General features: G+C 41.1%; 2 protein-coding genes and 1 non-coding gene across 3 annotated transcripts; 1 reads left to right on the top strand and 2 right to left on the bottom strand.

Moving 5' to 3' along the window:
- Window positions 1–6,278: 6,278 nt before the first annotated feature.
- On the bottom strand, window positions 6,279–13,350 carry LOC105056629 (photosynthetic NDH subunit of subcomplex B 4, chloroplastic). The gene is made up of 6 exons (XM_010938890.3): window positions 13,146–13,350; window positions 12,991–13,035; window positions 12,631–12,790; window positions 12,469–12,524; window positions 12,319–12,390; window positions 6,279–6,562 (listed from the first exon to the last, which is right to left on the bottom strand). The coding sequence occupies exons 1-6, from the start codon at window positions 13,239–13,241 to the stop codon at window positions 6,434–6,436; spliced, it is 558 nt and encodes a 185-aa protein (XP_010937192.1). The 5' UTR covers window positions 13,242–13,350; the 3' UTR covers window positions 6,279–6,433.
- Window positions 13,351–14,568: 1,218 nt separating this feature from the next.
- On the top strand, window positions 14,569–16,058 carry LOC105056630 (photosynthetic NDH subunit of lumenal location 2, chloroplastic). Its single transcript, XM_010938892.4, has 2 exons — window positions 14,569–15,162; window positions 15,724–16,058. Exons 1-2 carry the CDS (start codon window positions 14,680–14,682, stop codon window positions 15,820–15,822), a joined length of 582 nt encoding a protein of 193 aa, XP_010937194.1. The 5' UTR covers window positions 14,569–14,679; the 3' UTR covers window positions 15,823–16,058.
- TRNAI-AAU (transfer RNA isoleucine (anticodon AAU)) lies at window positions 15,562–15,635 on the bottom strand. The gene has a single exon. It is a non-coding gene; the product is annotated as a tRNA-Ile (tRNA).
- Window positions 16,059–21,469: the final 5,411 nt, after the last annotated feature.

The raw sequence follows: 21,469 nt of genomic DNA on the forward strand, positions 1-21,469 counted from the left end.
TATTTTGTTTTGTTTCTTCTTTCTTTCTACTGCATCGCGTGGTAGTGAAAAGATCTTGAGAGGTGGTGTCCTGATCAGATATCCATCCAACAATACTTATATTAGAATTATGTGATTGTCTATTTACACCAAAAAAAAGAAAAAGAGATTGCTAAGATATTTTAAGATAGCAGGCCAATTCAACCAATGGTCTTCCTGGCTATACTATGGATGGCTCTACTGGTTTCCAGGATATAAAAGTTAAATTGGTGGTGGAAATTCTATCCGATGGTGTAAGATAAAAGAGCAACAAATGGAGGTGAAATTTCACTGAAGGAATAGCTGCCCTAGTTTAGTCAAGTTGAAATCAGTGCACAAGCCGCTTTGCTAGCTAGGAAACTAGTCTAACCGGAAGAACTAGGTGAGAAATGGATGATCATAACCTTTGAACCAGATCGTAACAAGTCTGTAAGCAACATGCTCTCAATGTGACAGATATGGGATGATAAGATTCATTTGAACACTTCAAGAGCATATCATTCGTCTGGTTATTCTCCAGTACATCTTTTTTGGAGGAGAGGGAGGGAAGACCCACCTAGTGGAATTAGCCATGTCGAAAAAGAAAACACCTTCAAAGTTACAATCCTGGACCTGGTCCATGTGACAAGCGTCACCACTGGGCCACTTGCCCAGTTTCTGTTAGGATTCAGTGAAGAATTGTTGAAGGAATTTTGCACGCCAAAGGTGTTGAATGATTACAAGAATGTGTAGAAAATATAGACGCATGACAGCATATATTATATGACCACTAGGAGAAACCCTATTGCTACCACGGCATCGCATCCTTTAATGGGACCTTCATAATTACGCATGAATGAAGCCACTTAACGTTCGAGGTCCGCTTTGTGGGTCTGAATAGGGATGACAAAATTAATCCGATCCGATAGGTATACACTCTATCTGAATCCGATCAAATCCGAAAAATAGGATTTGACTGGGTTTGAGTAAAACCCGAAAACTATAGTACGGGTATGGGTAGTGCTATTTTCTATCCGAACCCGATCCGAACCTATGGGTATGGATAATACCAGAACCCATATCCGAATATATATATATATATATATACACACACACACACACACATATACACATATACATATACACATATACACATATATACATATACATATACACATATACATATACATATATATATATACATATATACATACATATATACATATATACATACATATATACATATATATATATATATATATACATATATACATACATATATACATATATACATACATATATACATATATATATACATATATATATATATATATACATATATATATATATATATATACATATATATATATATATATATATATATATATATATATATATATATATATAGACACACACACATACACACACATATATATGATCTCTCTCTCTCTATATATATATATATAATTATATATATGTATGTATGTATATGTATGCATGTATGTATGTGTGTTAGAAGTGTGTATGTGTGTATGTATGTATGTATATATAATTGGTAATTCTATTTTTGATTGATAATATGCATAAAATTATTTTACTTTTTTTTTGGGTATAGAATGGACGGGTATGGGTTGGATATGGGGAAATGGGTTACCCACGGGTATCCCCGAACTCGTTGGATATGGAGATGGGTATCTCTTTTCTTATCCGATTGGGTATCAGATAGGGTTTGGGTATAGGGTATTAAGTTCGGATTTGAAAATGGGTAGTATACTATCCGACTCAAATCCTACCCATTGCCATCCCTGGGTCTGAACATTTATTAGTGACCAGTGGAAAATGTCACCAAAGTTCTTGTGGATGGTCAATCTGCTGCACATTTCTTTTCCTTATAAATATATGTGGTGCTCATTAAATGGCCGGAGAATTCGCTGAACTGTGGGGAAGGAAATAAATATAGTGGTTAATTTGGCATCTATTTTGAGAAAAGCCTCATAATTTGAAATATTGGCATGTTGCATTTCATATGAGTTGGTTCTCTTTGTCTGAAAATTTAGAATTATCTTTAAAATTTTCCTCCAAAAAACATTAGCATATCCCAAATTGATTACACCCCAATTTTGTTTAAAATTTTCTATGGAGCCACGTCCTAACCACCAGTAATCGCTTCAGTCGTGTGTGGTGGGGGATATTAGCATTACTTGACATGGAACGAAGGGAAGAAGCAACAACCATCTAATCATCTTGCCTTCTCATAATCCTTAAAACGATTGGTTCTGTAATAGGCTAGGGTGTCACCTAAAATGACTAATCAGAAGGTATTATTTGATTTTCTCAATTTTATATAAATATCTAAAATCTACCCAATGTATAGCCATATGAGTCCTCATATATTCTTCTTATTTAAGTTCTGATATTTTCATCAGATTAAAGATCTAAATTCAATTATAACTATCATGATCAGCTCGTATCTTATCCAAAAAGACTATCTAAAAGATATTATTTGAATTCTTGTATAAATATCAAAGTTTTATCCAATGCATAACCAATTTGGAACTAAACACATACTCGCACGAGTTTTCATAGGTTCTAACTCTTGCTACTCATAAAATAAAAGGGAAAAAGATAAATGGTAGCTTTGACTCTCAAATATGTTAAACTTATGAATTGTTGAAGATTAATTGATATTATTATGTGTTAACATTTATACAATAGGAAGAATAGTTTAATATGCCCTACATTTGTGAATTAGAAGGTGATGATCCATAATGTTGTGAGCACTTAAGAAAAATATGTTTGCAAAACATGACTTAAAAAAGTATGAACATAAAAATGTTGAGATTGATAGTGTAACAACTCAAAATCTCATCCAAAAAGACTAGGCAGAAAATATTATTTGGTTCCTTAGCTCTACATAAGTTACCAAGATATTTTCAGTGAATAACCGATGTGGAACTAAATATATCTTCACATATTCTTCGGTTTAAGTCCTAATATTTTTGTCAAATTAAAGATCCAAATTCATGCAAATCCATTCATAAACACCGTGATCAACTGATGGTCAACATCAATGAATCCGTATTGCAATGTCCTCTAGTCCACATGAACGGTGGACTAAGTTGGCTTTGATACCATTTGTAATGATTTAGGATCTTATTTAAAAAAGAGCTAGTTGGAAAGTATTACTTGAGTTTTTTGACTTTGTATAAATATCTAAGATCAAATGTATATTTAATTTCATATTAATTATTCACTGGGAAGATCTTGGATACTTATACAGCATCAATAAGTTTAAATAATACTTTCCGACTAATTTTTTTTGGATAAGATCTTGGATTGTTATTGTTGCGGCCAATCCCCTCGTCGCCTGGTCGTCAGAAACGAGCGCCTGCAAAAGAAAGTCCACACTGACCGGAGGTGGCTCCGGTAGGGACCCTCCGACGGTCAGGTCAGAGAGGAGACTAGGCAACAGCGAAAGAAAAACAAGGAGCTCAACGAGAGAGGGAAAGAGAGAGAGAGAGGGAGCAAGCCCAAGAGTTCTCGAAGGGATCTCTAGCACTGTTGCCTTCCCCGGTATATATAGTGGAGCATGGTATGGCGCCGTCATTAATGGCGCGGACAATTGAAGAATTGTCAATTCACTGAAGATTGTCAGAGTCACCGTAAAGGTGTCAAATCACCGTGGGGCTGTCAAATCGCTAGGGTTGACCATGCCTTAGGTGGGATAATGCCCCTAGGCGGCAGTGCCGTATGCCGTTGTCAGGACTGACAGTCTCTGGCAGTAGTACGGTGATTGGAGGAGCCGATCGACCATAGGTCGGCGGCCAGCTGAGGGGCGTCGGGTAAAAATCTGGGCCCCTCCGACAGTCAGTCGGGCACGTTGCAGGAGTCGGACATCGGACTCCATGGTGCAGTCGGTTGGGAGAGCGGAAAAGGTCTGCCCGACCGACGTATCCTCGGTCGGTCGATAGCCGCCGATCGGTCGGTAACGGCACTCGTCTGTCGGTAATGGCTCCCGTCGGTCGGTAACGGCACTCGTCTGTCGGTAACGGCTCCCGTCGGTCGGTCGGTCGATAAAGTCGGACGTCGAACATGTAGACCCGATAATGAGTCGGTATGAGTGGGGTCGATCGGTATTCTCCAACAGTTATAGATAGAATGCTTAGTACTATAAGAGTTGACCTGATCTCAAAGATACGACAGCCAATTTCACATGAAAACTAATGCCAAACAGACTTGAGGTGTAAGCAATTTGGAGGAATGAATAGGATGAGTTCGGAAGAGATAAATGGTGCACTGATATCTAATTCAGACCAGGATGGGTATCATTTAAAGTGACATGAAGATCACAATAAAAGCAATGATAACATTTTTCATGATTGTCAGATCTTTGGAACTGGGGTTATATTGAATGGTAGAGCCACAGGATAAGGTCTTTAAAAAAATTATTGACATCATCTACAAATTTTATTTAAGCGCACCGCTTGCCAGTTATAAGAACTATTGCATCAAAAAAAAAAAAAAAAAAAGGAACTATTGCATCAAAGAGAGATCTGCATGTGATGTTTCTTGTTTTTTTATTAGGCAACAAGGTGCAGTCCGTTGTTCTGAGCCCGTGAAAATTTCCCAAATCTTCAAATTAATGTATCCACCTATCCAAAAACTATCATGAATGAAAGATTGGAATTATGGGATAATGCATCACTGGTGGAAACTGATTAGACAAGAGCAAATCAGGACAAGGTAAATTATTCTATTTAATCTCCTCTGTCTCAGAGCAACGACAGCAACAGCGCAAATTTGGAAGAATAGTTAATTCAGTTAAACAAGATTACAATAAGCTTAAACATCTTCTATCATTTGTTCTCAGGATTTCTTCTCTAGTTTCAGTTTATACAGGAACACGACAACATGATCACTCTTGCTATGTTGTTTTCATAGTTATAATTAGACTGGTAGAAGTAAGCTGTCAGCTGGTAGAGTTGGTAAAGTTACTGGATATTAAATACTAGTAACTTGGGTATAACCCTCCCCCAGGCTTCCTCCAATCTTGGTTCTTGGACAACATAAGACTAATATAAGTAAAAAACATCCAAGATATACTGAACTCTGCAATTTGCTTGGGGAAAAAAAGACTTTCATCTCAAATTTATCAAACTCGAAATAAAAGAATTCAAAGATCAAATAATCTAGTCCTCATGCTAATGTTCTCGCACTATATATGCCAATAGAACATTAACCATCTTTAGCAACAAGTTAACAACCCACCAAATATAAGCTAATAACCTCAATCCAATATATGATTACCCAAATTAAAACAGTTCTTCGTAAATTCTACATACAACAGTTTGTTTACGAGATTACAAAAGCAATTGCTCAAAAAGAGATCACAGAAGGAGAGAAAAAGAAAGAGAGAAAGGAAAAGGAAAGCCAGGAGCCATTAGATGAAGTGGGGATCAGAGAGAGATCAAACCTTCCTTGACGAAGAGGCCAAAGACGAGGATGAGGAGGCCGATCGTGACGCACTGCGTGGTGGAGACGATGGTCTGCGAGTAAGCGCACAGCGTCACCGCCACGCCAACGCATCCTATCAAGAACCCGCTTAGATTACGATCCATCTCCCCTTCTCTTTTCCTCTCGATTTCTCTCTGGATTCCAGCAAATCCAATTCCTTCCGATTGCGAGAAGAAATTCCGAGGCCTGAGCAAAGTCAAACGTCAACCCCTTGTCCACAGCTTGGCTACCACTGGAAAGACGAAATTATCCCTTCGGTTGGGGTGGGGTGCGATCGCTTCTGCCGGTGTTGGTATCTTAGCTCTGATTGCCAACACGTCCTTCTGAATTTTTAAAAGTTGATTTTTTTTTTAGTTTTTTAATTGTCTAACGATTTTTTTTTTCCTTTTTTATATATCAATATCACTCGCGTTTGAAGCGCTAGGTTTTGAATCCTGAACATCTTCAGAGTGGGTTTTTTAAATTGAATAACTTGCACCTTTCGCAGACATGGGTTTTGGATTATTCCAACAACAACAGGCGTTGACCACTAAAGGTTGGAAAAGGTTGTCCTTGTTAAGCTTTTGTAAGAATTAGTAGGTGGAGAATATATAAATTGATATGTTTACTAAAAAAAATATATAAATGGATATGATAAGGAAAGAATTTTTAAGCCATCTATTTTATTTTTTTTGCATTTTATTTCTAGGTGTTAATGGATATGTTATAGGATTTTTTTTTTTTAAAAAAGAAATTGATGGATGTGTTGTTTGGTGCTCTCAATGAAGTGTTAAAATGCCAGCTATTGCTTCTTTATATATACATCAAATATCATTTCTAAGGAATGAAGATGAAAGTAAAAATAGTCTATGCCTAAAATTCATTTTCATGACAATTTTTTGCTCCACGAGAGAGTGATAGAGCATTAGATCAATGCCATCTTTCACTGAACAAGTTCCTCTTCCTTGCCAGCTTCCTCGAGCTCACGCAAACCTCCGACCTTCTGCTCGATTTCTTCAATCAACTCCTCTCTCCATAGTTCTGCTCTTGCAGCCGCCTCAATTTCTTCTTGCTGCACAAAATACGCAGTATAATAAGACAGATGATGGGGAATTCATCTATATGTTTGGACTGCTACATCCATTATTTCATGAATCAAAAAGATAGATCAGCTTGTTAATACACATTTGGGAGTATACTGATGGTGTTAGAGGATTGGCATGTTAGATAGAGTTCTTGAACACATAGCCAGCAGAGGAGAATTCAAAAGAAAGTTACTTGATAGAGCTTTTATTGTTGCAAGGGGGCATGGCGTTCCATAATAGACATGAGGAAACAGAAGGTCAAGGATGATGTGTGCGTTTTCAGTTCAATTTTAGGGACCTTTTGAGGTTCCTCTGGCATTTATTCACACATGGTGAAGGGTGGATGTTCTCAAGGAATAACTAAGTGGATTATACCTGGTAATTTGATAGCTAAGGTATCCAAAAATCAATGATTCACACCTTTTATCCTGATATCAAATTTTTTCGGGTGTCATGAACAAAACTTAAAATGCTTTGGAGACTTCTTGCCCATGCTTCAGGCTTTCACTAAATTAATGGTTTAACACTAATAGTCTTTTTTTTTTTTTGATATATAGAGACGTTTCAGATCAAGTGAATTTTCATTCGTATATATTTCAGATTAGAAGAAATTACTTCAGCTTCAGAACATGTAGAACTCATTGACTTGGATGAGCTACCATGTTTTGATAAGCACAGCTAATTAGAGCACAATTAAGTGCTGCTTCACTTTTTATTTGTTAACGCTGTTTTTTATTTTCTTTACCTCAATCTCTAAATGTTACATAATTTTGAAAAATGGAGTCCAGGCTATTTGCTTGTGGGTTCCTCACCTCATGAACATTACAGTCGCATGAAAAATGCTCATTCTAGCTGTTGGGGAATACCCACCGACCGACTTACGGTCGAAGGGGCTGACCGGCCGACCCCAACTGGCCGACCCCGACGGCCGACCCTGACTGGCCGACCGACCGACTGGCCGACCCCGACGGACGACTGGCCGACTCCGACTGGCCGACCGACCGACTGGCCGACCGACCGACTGGCCGACTCCGACCGACCGACTGGCCGACTCCGGCCAGGAAGTCTGATGGCCGACCCCGACGGCCGACCCCAACTGGCCGACCCCGACGGCCGACCCTGACTGGCCGACCGACCGACTGGCCGACCCCGACGGACGACTGGCCGACTCCGACTGGCCGACCGACCGACTGGCCGACTCCGACCGACCGACTGGCCGACTCCGGCCAGGAAGTCTGATGGCCGACTCTCGCAACATGATGCTCGCCGACCAATGGAGGAGCCCGACACCACTCAGCTGGCTACCGACTTTGGGTCGGTCGGCTCCTCCAACCACCGTACAGCCGCCAGACGTTGTCAGCTCTGACACGGACATGCGGTGCAGTTATCTAGGGACATGGTCCCGCCGAGAGCCGGGTCAACCCTGGTGATTGGACGGCCACACGGCGACATGACGTTTTTACGGCGGCTCTGACAGTCCACAGTGAGTTGACAGTTCCTCACTTGTCCGCGCCATTAATGACGGCGCCATACCTAGCTCCACTATATATACCGGGGAAGGCAACAGTGCAAAGGATCGATCCGCTCCGTCTCTCCCAAAAACGCAGGCTCGCTCCTCTCTCTCTCTCCCTCTCTCTTTCTCAGAGCTCTCTGTCTGCATTTCACTGTTGCCCAGTCACCTCTCTGACTTGACCGTCGGAGGGTCCCCACCGGAGCCGCCTCCGGTCAGTGCGGACTTCCTTTTGCAGGTGCACGCTTCCCGGCGATCGAACGACGAGGTGATTGACCGCAACAGATTGGCGCGCCAGGTAGGGGACAGCATGACAAAGACAAGAGCTCAACGATCGAGAATCACTGGGTCGGCAAGGCGCTCTTCCCGCCGGAAAGAGGCCTCCCCGCCACCACCGGCGGCGGAGCCTAGCTCTCCGCGCCCTGCAGTGACCACGGAGGCCCAGATTGCGGCCATCGTACGGCAGATGACCGTACTGACCGACGCAGTCAAAAGCCTCCAGCAACAACCGGCGGCCCGACCTATGCCTTCCAGGAGCAGCCGCCGACGGCCGCGCCGACCCCTGTCGCCTCCATGCGAGCGCTCCCAACAGCGCTCCCACGGAGAGGAGGAGGGGCGACCACGGCGCGACGACCGACGGTCCCAGCGGCCCTCTCCTTCCCCGTTGGAACGGGCGAAGAAGGAAAAGCGGCCGCGCACACCGTCGGCCTCTCTTTCGGAATCCTCCGGAGGCTCCACCCCTTGGGTCTCCCAGCATCGACGAGCGGACAACTACGAGCGACGGTTCGAAGAGATCGACCGCCGACTCGCCCAACTGCAGATGGACGGCCAGAAGTCATCGAACCACGTCGACTTCCAAACCGCCCAACCTCTCTCCCGACTCATCCTCGACGAACCGATCCCCAGTCGGTTCAAGATGCCGCACGCGGAGTCTTACGACGGCTCCACCGACCCAATCGACCATCTGGAAAGCTACAAAGCTCTCATGACGATTCAAGGGGCAACCGACGCTCTCCTTTGCATCGGCTTCCCCGCCACACTCCGCAAGGCTGCCAGGGCCTGGTACTCCGGCCTCCGATCGGGAAGTATCCACTCCTTCGGACAGCTCGAGCACTCGTTCGTGGCCCATTTCAGCACCAGCCGAAAGCCGCCGCGAACGTCGGACAGCCTTTTCTCCCTCAAGCAGGGAGAAAACGAGACGCTCCGACACTTCGTGGCGCGATTCAACGCGGCCACGCTCGAGGTCCGGGACCTCAACGAAGACATGGCAATCTCAGCCATGAAGCGGGGGCTGAGGGCATCCCGATTCACCTACTCTCTGGACAAGACCCTCCCCCGAACTTATGCCGAGCTACTGGAGCGCGCATATAAGTATATGCGCGCGGATGAAGGGGCATCCGACCGACGTTTGGCCGAACCCAGAGGCCCGAAGGAGAAGCGGAGGAAAGGTCAGGAACCCGCCGAACCAAGCAGGCTCCCGACCGATAGTCGGGTCTCGCCACCCCGACGAATCCAAAAGTCACCCTGACGAGGAGTCCGAGACCGATGCATCGCAGGTATGACTCCTACGCCTCTCTCCTCGCTCCTCGTGCGCAGATCCTGATAGAGATCGAAGGAGCGGAGAATTTACGACGGCCTCGGCCTCTGAAGGCAAAAGGCTTCGACCAACACGGTCGATCGTCGATCGCCGAATCAACGGCTGGATCATCGATCGCCGAAATCGACGGCCTCGGCCTCTGAAGGCAAAAGGCTCCGACCAACACGGTCGATCGTCGATCGCCGAATCAACGGCTGGATCATCGATCGCCGAAATCGACGGCCTCGGCCTCTGAAGGCAAAAGGCTTCGACCAACACGGTTGATCGTCGATCGCCGAATCAACGGCTGGATCATCGATCGTCGAAATCGACGGCCTCGGCCTCTGAAGGCAAAAGGCTTCGACCAACATGGCCGATCGTCGATCGCCGAATCAACGGCTGGATCATCGATCGCCGAAATCGACGGCCTCGGCCTCTGAAGGCAAAAGGCTCCGACCAACATGGCCGATCGTCGATCGCCGAATCAACGGCTGGATCATCGATCGCCGAAATCGACGGCCTCGGCCTTTGAAGGCAAAAGGCTTCGACCAACATCGCCGATCGTCGACCGTCGAATCAACGGCTCGATCATCGATCGCCGAAACCGACGGCCTCGGCCTTTGAAGGCAAAAGGCTCCGACCAACATGGCCGATCGTCGATCGCCGAATCAACGGCTCGATCATCGATCGCCGAAACCGACGGCCTCGGCCTTTGAAGGCAAAAGGCTTCGACCAACATGGCCGATCGTCGATCGCCGAATCAACGGCTCGATCATCGATCGCCGAAACCGACGGCCTCGGCCTTTGAAGGCAAAAGGCTCCGACCAACATGGCCGATCGTCAGTCGCCGAATCAACGGCTCGATCATCGATCGTCGAAACCGACGGCCTCGGCCTTTGAAGGCAAAAGGCTCCGACCAACATGGCCGATCGTCGATCGCCGAATCAACGGCTCGATCACCGATCGCCGAAATCGACGGCCTCGGCCTCTGAAGGCAAAGGGCTTCGACTAATGCGGCTGGCTAACTTGCCGACTTAGCTTCGACTAAGAAGGGCAAAACGCCAAGACGACCGCAGTCGCATTCGCGACATACCGATCTGGTCACGACCGATCGAAGGATATTCGGCTTGCCACCGTTTATCATACATCCCGACGCATACGTCCGACCAAGGGCTGGACAATGGATATTCGACTTGCCATCGTTATCCTATCCGAATACGTCGGATGCTACTCGACAACAGATTCTGCGGAATGATCGTGTCGACGAGCAACGTTCGAGGTTGGCCGACCTCCGACCCGACGTGCATGCTCGACCTACAGTCGGGACGACCGATATTGGATCGTTCGTTGATGTGATCGCCAGAGTCGGGGCAAGAAAAGACGGAAAACCACTCCTTTCGTCCGAAGCCGTCGCCCACGTGTTCACGCGAGCCAACACGACATCGGGCTCAGGAGTGGAGGGGGGCAACTGTTGGGGAATACCCACCGACCGACTTACGGTCGAAGGGGCTGACCGGCCGACCCCAACTGGCCGACCCCGACGGCCGACCCTGACTGGCCGACCGACCGACTGGCCGACCCCGACGGACGACTGGCCGACTCCGACTGGCCGACCGACCGACTGGCCGACTCCGACCGACCGACTGGCCGACTCCGGCCAGGAAGTCTGATGGCCGACCCCGACGGCCGACCCCAACTGGCCGACCCCGACGGCCGACCCTGACTGGCCGACCGACCGACTGGCCGACCCCGACGGACGACTGGCCGACTCCGACTGGCCGACCGACCGACTGGCCGACTCCGACCGACCGACTGGCCGACTCCGATCGACCGACTGGCCGACTCCGGCCAGGAAGTCTGATGGCCGACTCTCGCAACATGATGCTCGCCGATCAATGGAGGGGCCCGACACTACTCAGCTGGCTACCGACTTTGGGTCGGTCGGCTCCTCCAACCACCGTACAGCCGCCAGACGTTGTCAGCTCTGACACGGACATGCGGCGCAGTTATCTAGGGACATGGTCCCGCCGAGAGTCGGGTCAACCCTGGTGATTGGACGGCCACACGGCGACATGACGTTTTTACGGCGGCTCTGACAGTCCACAGTGAGTTGACAGTTCCTCACTTGTCCGCGCCATTAATGACGGCGCCATACCTAGCTCCATTATATATACCGGGGAAGGCAACAGTGCAAAGGATCGATCCGCTCCGTCTCTCCCAAAAATGCAGGCTCGCTCCTCTCTCCCTCTCTCTTTCTCAGAGCTCTCTGTCTGCATTTCACTGTTGCCCAGTCACCTCTCTGACTTGACCGTCGGAGGGTCTCCGCCGGAGCCACCTCCGGTCAGTGCGGACTTCCTTTTGCAGGTGCACACTTTCTGGCGATCGAACGACGAGGCGATTGGCCGCAACACTAGCAAGTATCCTTCATTTTCCTCCCTCTTTATGAGGTTGCAAGCCATTTTTGAACTACTTGACAGTGAGGTCCAACCGCCCTCACGGGCCACAACCCACACAGCCTCCCTTACATTAATAAAACTTGGGTGGCGTAGCCTCCCTTGCATCGAAAAAAGAATTTCATGGCCAACAAAAAAATACGAAGCAAATTACCGACCATTAAGCAGAAAGACAATGATCTAAGTCACTTCGGAGAGGAATACCTTGTCATAATACCAGTGAACAGAACCATCTCCTCCTTCTTTTCTGTATTCCTCTCCATCATAAAATGGATCCTAAAAATGAGCTTTATCATCAATAAGGAGTCAAGGACTAAGAAGCCTATTAGCAGAGCAAATGGTTTGAGGGCTCACCTTTGTGGATCCAAAGAAACAACAGCCCCAGCAGGTGAACATGATGTACATGGTATCTAAAGGAGATCAAGTTAAGAGGAAACACAGGAGTTCATCACTTCAAGAGAGAGAGATGGAGAGAGAGAGAGAGAGAGAGAGAGTATTAGTGAAGCCTTCACTCACAAACGTTTTTCATGGTTTCATCATTGAGATGCCAAACTGACTTGTGGACTATATAGTCTCTCGAATAGGGCACATGTTCCATCATGATGGCCATAAGAGGCCAATCAGGGAAAGCATTAACCTTCCATGAAGCGGTTCCTCTGCCCCTCTTCCTTTCACTCTATAGTCCCAAAATGAAAGCAAGTATATTATGGTACTAACATCAATGATTTCAATTCACTATTTAATACTCATGCGTTGGTCTGTTGGTAGATTTTCCGATCATTTCAGAACTCATAGAAAACATGGAGTGATGCAAAGGTAAATCATGTTATGGATTGTGATATGCATAAGAAATTATTGACTGGATGAGATCTCTACCTGAGACCAGCTAGTGTTCCACCAAGAGTTTTGCAACTTATTAAGCTGCCAACATCAAGAGAGAGAAACAAAGAAAAAAGAAAAAAAAATTTCTTATATAGGATTGCAAAAAATGTGTTCTATGTCAGAAGAGAGGTGGTTAGAAGTTTATCTACTGCTCTTGGGAGGGAGAACAAATCCGCTTTTGTTGAATGAAGAGCAGGACTGTGAATCTGTGGCCTGAGTACCGAGAAACCCATAGTTGCCTGCATCGCTGCTCTGAAACTAGGAGAAAAAAGGAGTTGTGTTCTAGGTGAGCTTCATTTTGCCTCGAAAGATGGTTGGGTAAGATGCTGGCAGTGGATAAGGGAGCTGCATAGTGTCGAACTGTTGCCACACAAATTTCATAAAAATGTCAGCATGTGGAAGAAGTGCCTTCAGATGATGTCTCCTTAACTGGATGACAGAACTAATCCAATCAGACCCAACCTGACTCAAAATACATGAGTGTGTGTTGGAGTGACTCCATACTTATAACCCAAAACAGAGTGCTTGGGTCCAAATTATCTGGATGAAAATCCAAAGTAAAGAGTTCTATAACACTCTATCTATGACCTAGTGCAGAATGTGTTTCTAATGAAAATGTTTCAAATGAAAAACTAGAAAAAAGAGTTACTTAACACTTGTTGCCTTACCTAATTAAACTCTGCTTAAAAGGATAACCTAATATAAGAGTACTAGATACTAATCGCCTACTTCTGAAGAAAAGTGGTATTCTAGGGGAACACTGGTTTAGAGGAGCTAGTGAGAGTGCAATTAAAGAAAGCTTGCCCAACCAACATTTGTGATTACCTCCGCGATCCATCAAAAAATATTTCCTTTAAGAAATACATGAACATCATCTTTTTATGATCTGGCAAGTACCGTGCAAAAGGAGAAAGATAGACATGGATGGAGAAAAACAAATTAAAGAGGAGATATTATCCTTCAAGAAAATCATCGAGGTTACAATTTAGATGTTTGGCATTTATCATGTGCAATTGAAGTGACTGGCTCAAATGAAGTATTTTTAGATGGATCACCAAGATTACATTGCACTAAAATTGTTTGCAACTAGATTTTTTTTAAAAAAATCTAGATAATATCCCTTAGGTTTTTATTGAAGTCACATGTTTCTATCTCTAAGATATAATTAAGAAGGGACACATTCAATCGAAAAGAACCTATTTGATACACTTCCATGTCCAACAAGGGAAATTGTATAATGTTAACCCAGGACACAACAAAATAAACACATAATTTAATGTCCCAAAATGCTACGTCTTTATGCAACATAATTTTGCATTCTAAAATTCCCATGAATATCCCACCAATATCACAGGATGTTGCCTTTAAAACGCACCACCAAAGTCCTTGTGTGGGCTGATCCAGGTCACACATCAGTTCCCACTAGTTCCTTAGCCCTTATCCAATGCTTACCCAACTCTCCTCCCATTTCAATTTCCTCTCAAATATTTAAAAAAAGAGGATAACGATGACACGTGGCAGAGTGCTAGCAACTTAACAATTCATAGCCCAACCCAATACTCAGCAACCTAAGCTACACTTGAGAGGTCCTCTCTCCACCCCCATTCCCACCACACGCTGCTATATCTTCCATAGAATCATTAATCTGAACTCCATTTAAGTTAACACCTTCTTCCTCCTCCGATGGGCAGCTTCGCCAAGAATATGATCCTATGCCATGCCAACATCACCATGTCCCGGAGAGACAACCACCATCCGCGGCCACAACAAGCGGTCCACCCACCGGAGGAGAAGCCGAGGATGACGACACGGCGGTGGGCTTTGCTGGTTGCAGTCCTGGCAGGCTCCGGGATGCCGGGGTTGTGGCGGCCACCACCGCCGGCCCAGGCGCAGAGCTGGGGCACGCATTCGTTCGTCAAGGAGAAGTACTTCCAGCCTGGGCTGACGCCGGAGGAGGCGGCGGCGAGGATCCGGCAGACGGCGGAGGGGATGCGGGAGATACGGCACATGCTGGATACCATGTCATGGCGGTTCGTGTTGTTCTACGTCCGGCTCAAGGGGGCCTATCTCGACTCCGACCTCAAGAACGCCATGGCCACCGTCCCGGAGGCCCGCCGTAAGTCCTACGTCAAGATCGCCAACGAACTCGTCGATAACATGGCCGAGGTTAGTGCCGGAACTAAAATACTTTTTGTTTCTAGGACTAAAATCGAAAATATGATTTGAAAAATATTTCGTTTAAAATAAAAACAGAAAATGAACTTATAAACTAAGAGCATATTTCCTAGGAATAGCATAAAAATAGAAAATGAATTTATAAAGTAATAACATCTTTTCTTAGGCTTAAAATAAAAAATAGTTTGGAAAAAGGTTAAAAATGAAAAAAAAAAAAAAAGAAAATTAAGGTTTTTTAAAAATTTGGAAATATAAGAAATATAATTTTAGATTAAATAAAAATTAAAATCCAAAACATATTGAAAAATATTTAGTTTAAAATGACATTATAAGATGGATTTACAATTTAAAATATATTCTATTAGATTTAAAATATTTTTAAGAAAAAACTGGCCCATGCAGGTCTCGAACCTGCGACCTTCGCGTTATTAGCACGACGCTCTAACCAACTGAGCTAATAGGCCAGGTTGTAGAACGGTCCCTAGATATTACTGATCCTTATTTATCCTTACTGCCGTAATCCTTTCTTTTCCTCCTCCATTGAATCTACAGCTAGATCGTTATGTAAGATCTCCCAAGGTGTATGAATCCTACCTCTACTACGAGAAGACTCTAAAATCACTGGATGAACTGATAGCAACGATGGCTTGATTTTGAGAGACGATATGTGCTGAGGTTGGGTAAGGTGTTAGAGCTAAAATTTGTATGACCAGATAAACAAATCTGCAGCAAAAGAGCCTGTTCGATGCAAGAAGCTTTTGAAGGAGCTGTGGTGGAGTTTGTAGCATTGAATTTTGCTTCATCAAGGTACATAAGGGAAGGCAACTTGTACGTGTTTCCAATCTATGCCTTCATTTTAATGGAAACCTTTCTTCTTTGGTGCTAAATTCTAATTTGCAGAAAGGACCCATCACATCTTTTATTTATTATCCTACTAACAACAATGCATTGTAACTTATTCTAAACTTATGATGATGAAGAAATTTTTTTGCAAAGAGATAAATAGAACTTTCATACTACACAACCTGGTGTTGCATCTTTAGCCCTGTGGCCGACTTTATGAGAGAAAACAGAGGCCTTCGGGACCGACACAAGGAGAGCATATAAAATCACAGCAGGCACACAGACAGAACAAACAAGTGCATGCGCAAATGGGTTCAAGTTGTATCTTTTGCATGAAAGAATGATTTTTCTTTCTTTTACGATGTCAACCATTGGATCGCATAATATCTACTTCGAGATCTATGCAGACAGATGGAACATAGAGGTTGGAATCCTTTGAAATCTGTGCAATCATTTTTTTTGCGTGAAAGATGCAACCTCGATCCTGCACAAATTCCTCATTTGCAGTGGCACAAGCGCCTCTTGTTCCATATCAGTGCCTTGTGAGGGCTGAGGGAGACAAGAAGATGAATAGTATGAGCACAGTCATCACAGCAAAGGAGCCTATCAGGGAACCAGAGATGCATTCACCAGGAGTCGAATTGTTGGCAAATGGTGAACCAATTTGCTCTATCGTTGCCTTTGCGTGCTAGGTGCAAAATTGCAGCTGCTGCAGAATCCGCCGCTGCCACAAAGATCCAAAATTGCCTTCATAATAATTCAAAAGAACAGGTATTGGTAACTTTTGGGAGTTCTTTCTAGCAACAATACAAAAATTCAGCTGGATTTTATGATGATGTAAGACATAATATTTGCATCGAATCAAAAAGGATCAAGAATTCAGCATAGTGTATCTCGCTCTACTCCTGATGTGAACAATAGGAAGTGGAATGGATAAAGATAGCCGCTTACAGCTGAGTTTGCAATCACCAAGAAACTATACATGAACCTAGGAAAAAAGACTTAAACAGTAAGAATTCTGCTAAAAGTGTAGGAAAATTGCAAATTTGTATCCAGTTTGCAGCATTTGGGCGAGCAAGGATTCGACAACTTATGCGAAGGTTGGGAGATCATCATACTTAACCTTGAACAGGATGAACTGTCTGAAGGAATGGAGGGTCTGGTCTAATTAGTTGTTCCCATGGTTCCGTCACTTGCCAACGTGCCAATAATTGTCACCAACCGATGGAGTCCAGTATACACACCCCATTGTGGATCACTACTACTCTGAACATGGTGTTGGTTTATTAACAATATATTTGATTCAAAATTTTGATCTTTTGAGAATAGTCCCATATTAGATGTTTTTTAAGCATCATGAAAGAGTAAATTAGGCACCATGATAGAGTAAATTAAGCAAGTGAACCCAAGTGCATCCTTTGAGTATTTGAGATGAGAAGATCGAGCCATATAAAAGGAAATTATGAGAGATTTTTTCAATCTATTTTGTCAATTTGTACCGCATCTGGATTTGGCTAGTTCGGATCCAATCATAATTTTTCTTCGTTAGAATGCGCTTTAAGGAGAAAATGAAATGGTTCTTGTATCTCGGAAATAAACCATCATCAACTGTTTGTACATAAATATAACTAATCTACTCTAAAGGAGAGCCTTTCAAAACAAACCTCGAACCATGTAATATCTATAACATAACTTATGCATGTATAAAAAAATTATTTTTATTAACTAATTAAGAGAAAATAGTAATATTAAGTTAAGAAGCATTTTTCCAACAAAAAGCTACCTGGGAAACTCCCCCTAAGGCCTAAGTAGCTTCATCTTTAAGGATGAAGGAGTTACTTTCTGAAAGGAGTTGCTCATATATAATCAAATATGGTGCCCAGCTGCATTATGTATCTTAGTGAATATCAAAAAATACTTCGTTAGAGATCAAGTGGGAAATCTCTGATATTATTTGAATAGCATCAAAAAATAAATGCCAAATATCTAAATTGTAAATCGCCATATTAGGTGCATATGATAAATGCCAAATATCTAAATTGTAACTTGAGATGATTTTTTAGAAGGATAGCATCTCCTGTTTTTGTTTTCTCCATCCCCACCTATCCTTTTTTTTTTTTTTTTTTTTTTTTGCACTATCTATTGGTATTACGTTTTTTTTTTTTTTGGCTATCTACTGCTATTACGTATCTTTGTACCTTTGAAATGCAATGGAGAGAGAAAGTTTAGAGCCCTCTCCAAAATTCAAAAAAAAGAAGAAGAGAGAAATTCAAACAAAAAACTAGAAAAAAAGAAAAATAAGAAGACTTCATCAAAAAATAAAAATATCTTTACAAAAATCCTGGAAAAAGGATGGACAATAGAAGTTCAAATCTTTGTATTTTTCAAGCATGAAGGCAAGTTAGAATTTTATTTGGAGTCTTTCAAACTTAAGAAAATCTTGGAAAGAATAGAGAAAGTAAAGCCACTTTCAAAATTCAGAAAAAATGAAAAAAATTTATAAAAAAATAAAAAAAAAGGAAGACACTAAAAAAGAAAAATATTTTTAAAAAAACATATACAAAGAATAAAACCCTTCAAATAAGCACATATTTTTTTTCTAGCTACAAACATTCATCTGTATACTTAGCAAATTCTCTTTTTTATCATTATTGATCTTTCTATTAGTTGACAGTAATATTGCCAATAATTATAAAATATATTTTATTTATAATATATTCTTCATCTTATTTTTTAGGTTCTTATTATTCTTCTACTATAAACTTTTTATATTTCAATTTTTATTATCTTTCTGAGCATTATGTGGGTATCATTCTTGTCTGAGTAATTCTTTGTACACCGTATGCGGTATAGAAAAAATACACTATCCTATCTGATTGGACCACGTAGCCATTATTTTCTAATGCACATTTAGTGCCTGCAGTTCTATTTTTTTATTTAAAATTTTGAATGACGAAAATATCTCTCATCTTTTAAAAAATTATGATATCATGTGGCCATATTATGACATCCTACAATCAAATTATGACTTTCTGTTCACAATCTCGTCACAGGATGTCATAAGAAAAAGAAGAGTATTTTCATCATTTAAAAATTTCATAAATTTTCAATGACAAAAATATTCTTCTCTCTTTGTGACTTCTAAAAAAAATTATGATTTTTTATATATAGGAAGTTATAATTTGACTGCAGAATGTCATAATATGACCATAGGATGTCATAATTTTTCGAAATAGGAGGAGTATTTTTGTCATTCAAAATTTTAAATGAAAAAATAGAATTATAGGCATTAGATATGCTATTAAATGCATACTGGAAAGCGATGACTACATACTCTAAGGTGGTCGGATGGTGCGCTCCACGTCACTTTTATTGCACCGCATGCGGTGCACAAAAACTTTCTCTTCTTGTTTTCCAATTAAAGAGCTGATGTGATTTCATCTATAATGTAAACATTTATCCAACCACATCCCATCATTAAATACAGGTAGGTTCAGATCTCAATCAGAATGTGATACAAATTTCAAAATTAAAATAGACGTTATAGATCTAAACAAAGAAAATTTAATAATACTTGCATCAGAATATTCAACAAAAATATCAGAACAGATTAAAATATCAAAAAGTATTTTTTACCTCTCCAAAAATACTTTTAGATGTTACAATAGTATTTGATAAAAAATTATAAAATTATTGCACTTTTTAAAAAATTAAAAAGATCTATTTGAAAAAAATTCCATTTTAAAGCTACTTTCTGAAAGTGATTTTTGGCTGGAAAGCTATTTTAATTTAAACAAAATTTTTTCATAGATCAAAATACCCACCAACAAAGCTTATAATTCTATCTCATATCATATCATATTATATTATCATATTATAAATATAATATAATATACTAATAAATTAATATTATGATATATTATAAATATATAATATAATCTATTATAGTATTATTATATTATAAAAATATAATCTAATATATATTATATATAGTATAATGTTATAATATTATATGATAATAATATGATATAATAAATAATATTTAATATATAATAATATATAATATTATATTTTTTATTAAATAATATTATGGATTATTTTTTATTATTATTTTATTATATCAAAAGTATTTTTTTATTTCAGTTATCAAACATATATTAAAACTTTAAAGTACTTCATAAATATGATTACTAAATAGTAAATAATTTTTTATAAAAAATTTATTTTCAAAAAATCTTAATTATATAATGGTGGAAATTACATGCATGTGCAGCACAAAGGTTATTAAATTTTGGCATTGCTCTGTAAAATTTCATTCTCAGGTAGCAAATTAACAGGCTAGAATATTTGGATACATGATTAAATGTTTCATGGGAAGCCAGCGGTGCTAGAAAAGTACTCAATCATCCCTTGGCCCCACCTTTCTAGACAGCAAGAGACTATTCTTTTCCGATTAAATTTTACATTGGAGTTTGCCACTTAGGATGCACTTGGTAGGCTAGGGGATACCAATCAAATTTTGAGAAATAAAGAACAGTGCAACTCAATGTGAAAGAGTCGGGGATTTTATGTTTGGAGTTAATTAAATCAGATGGAACTCAGGTAGAGACGCACCCTTCGGGGATCGTATGATAGCCCTTTGGGATTCATAATGTAATAGTATATAGGACATATTAATGAGAAAATATATCATATTTTATTAACGAGATGAGCACATAGCCAAGAGCTCATAAACAGAAGTCTCGTATTACTGAGACAAATAGAACGAAAGAAACGTTCTGGAATTCAATAAATTTGACCGTAGTACGAGGTGCTCAACTAACATTTGATTCCCAACTTCTAGTTCGGCTGAGTTATGGGCCCTTGGGACAGCAGCCAGGGGGCACAATTCCTCTTATGTACATGCATATGAGAAATTCTTTATGCATCATGGATGATATAAAAAATTTAATATAATATATATTATTTTATTCAATTAATTTATACAGTCATTATTTTTCAATATATATTTAATATTTATAGATCAAATTTTTCATTTAAAATTTTTATATGATAAAAATATTTTTATTTTTTAAAAAAAATTATGACATCCTGTGATATAATATAGTTTAGGATGTAATGATCTAAGATATAATAATATGAGAGAAATATTTTTGTCCAACTACTTTCTAATACGTATTTAATGTCTGCAGGTCAGCTTTTTTGTTTAAAAATTTTGAATGACGAAAATACCCCTATTTTTTAGAAAAAATTATGACATCTTGTGTATATTATGGACGCAAGATGTCATAATATGGACATAAAATGCCATAATTTTTTGAAGGAGCATGAATATTGTCGTCATACAAAATTTTTAAATAAAAAAATCGATCTGCAAGTATTAAATGTATGTTGAAAAGTGATGACTATGTGGATCAATCGAACGAGGTGGTACATTTTACGTCGGATTTTCTAT

The sequence above is a fragment of the Elaeis guineensis genome, chromosome 13 (assembly GCF_000442705.2).
Source record: "Elaeis guineensis isolate ETL-2024a chromosome 13, EG11, whole genome shotgun sequence".
NCBI lineage: Eukaryota > Viridiplantae > Streptophyta > Magnoliopsida > Arecales > Arecaceae > Elaeis > Elaeis guineensis.

Bases quoted from the DNA above. Each gene is read 5' to 3' on its own strand.
- LOC105056630 (XM_010938892.4), top strand. From the start codon at position 14,680: ATGGGCAGCTTCGCCAAGAATATGATCCTATGCCATGCCAACATCACC. The intron at 15,163-15,723 runs GTTAGTGCCGGA...TTGAATCTACAG, and splicing joins TCGTCGATAACATGGCCGAG to CTAGATCGTTATGTAAGATC.
- LOC105056629 (XM_010938890.3), bottom strand. From the start codon at position 13,241: ATGCAGGCAACTATGGGTTTCTCGGTACTCAGGCCACAGATTCACAGT. The intron at 12,525-12,630 runs GTGAGTGAAGGC...GATCTCCTTTAG, and splicing joins TGAAACCATGAAAAACGTTT to ATACCATGTACATCATGTTC. The intron at 12,391-12,468 runs GTGAGCCCTCAA...GCTCATTTTTAG, and splicing joins GTTTCTTTGGATCCACAAAG to GATCCATTTTATGATGGAGA.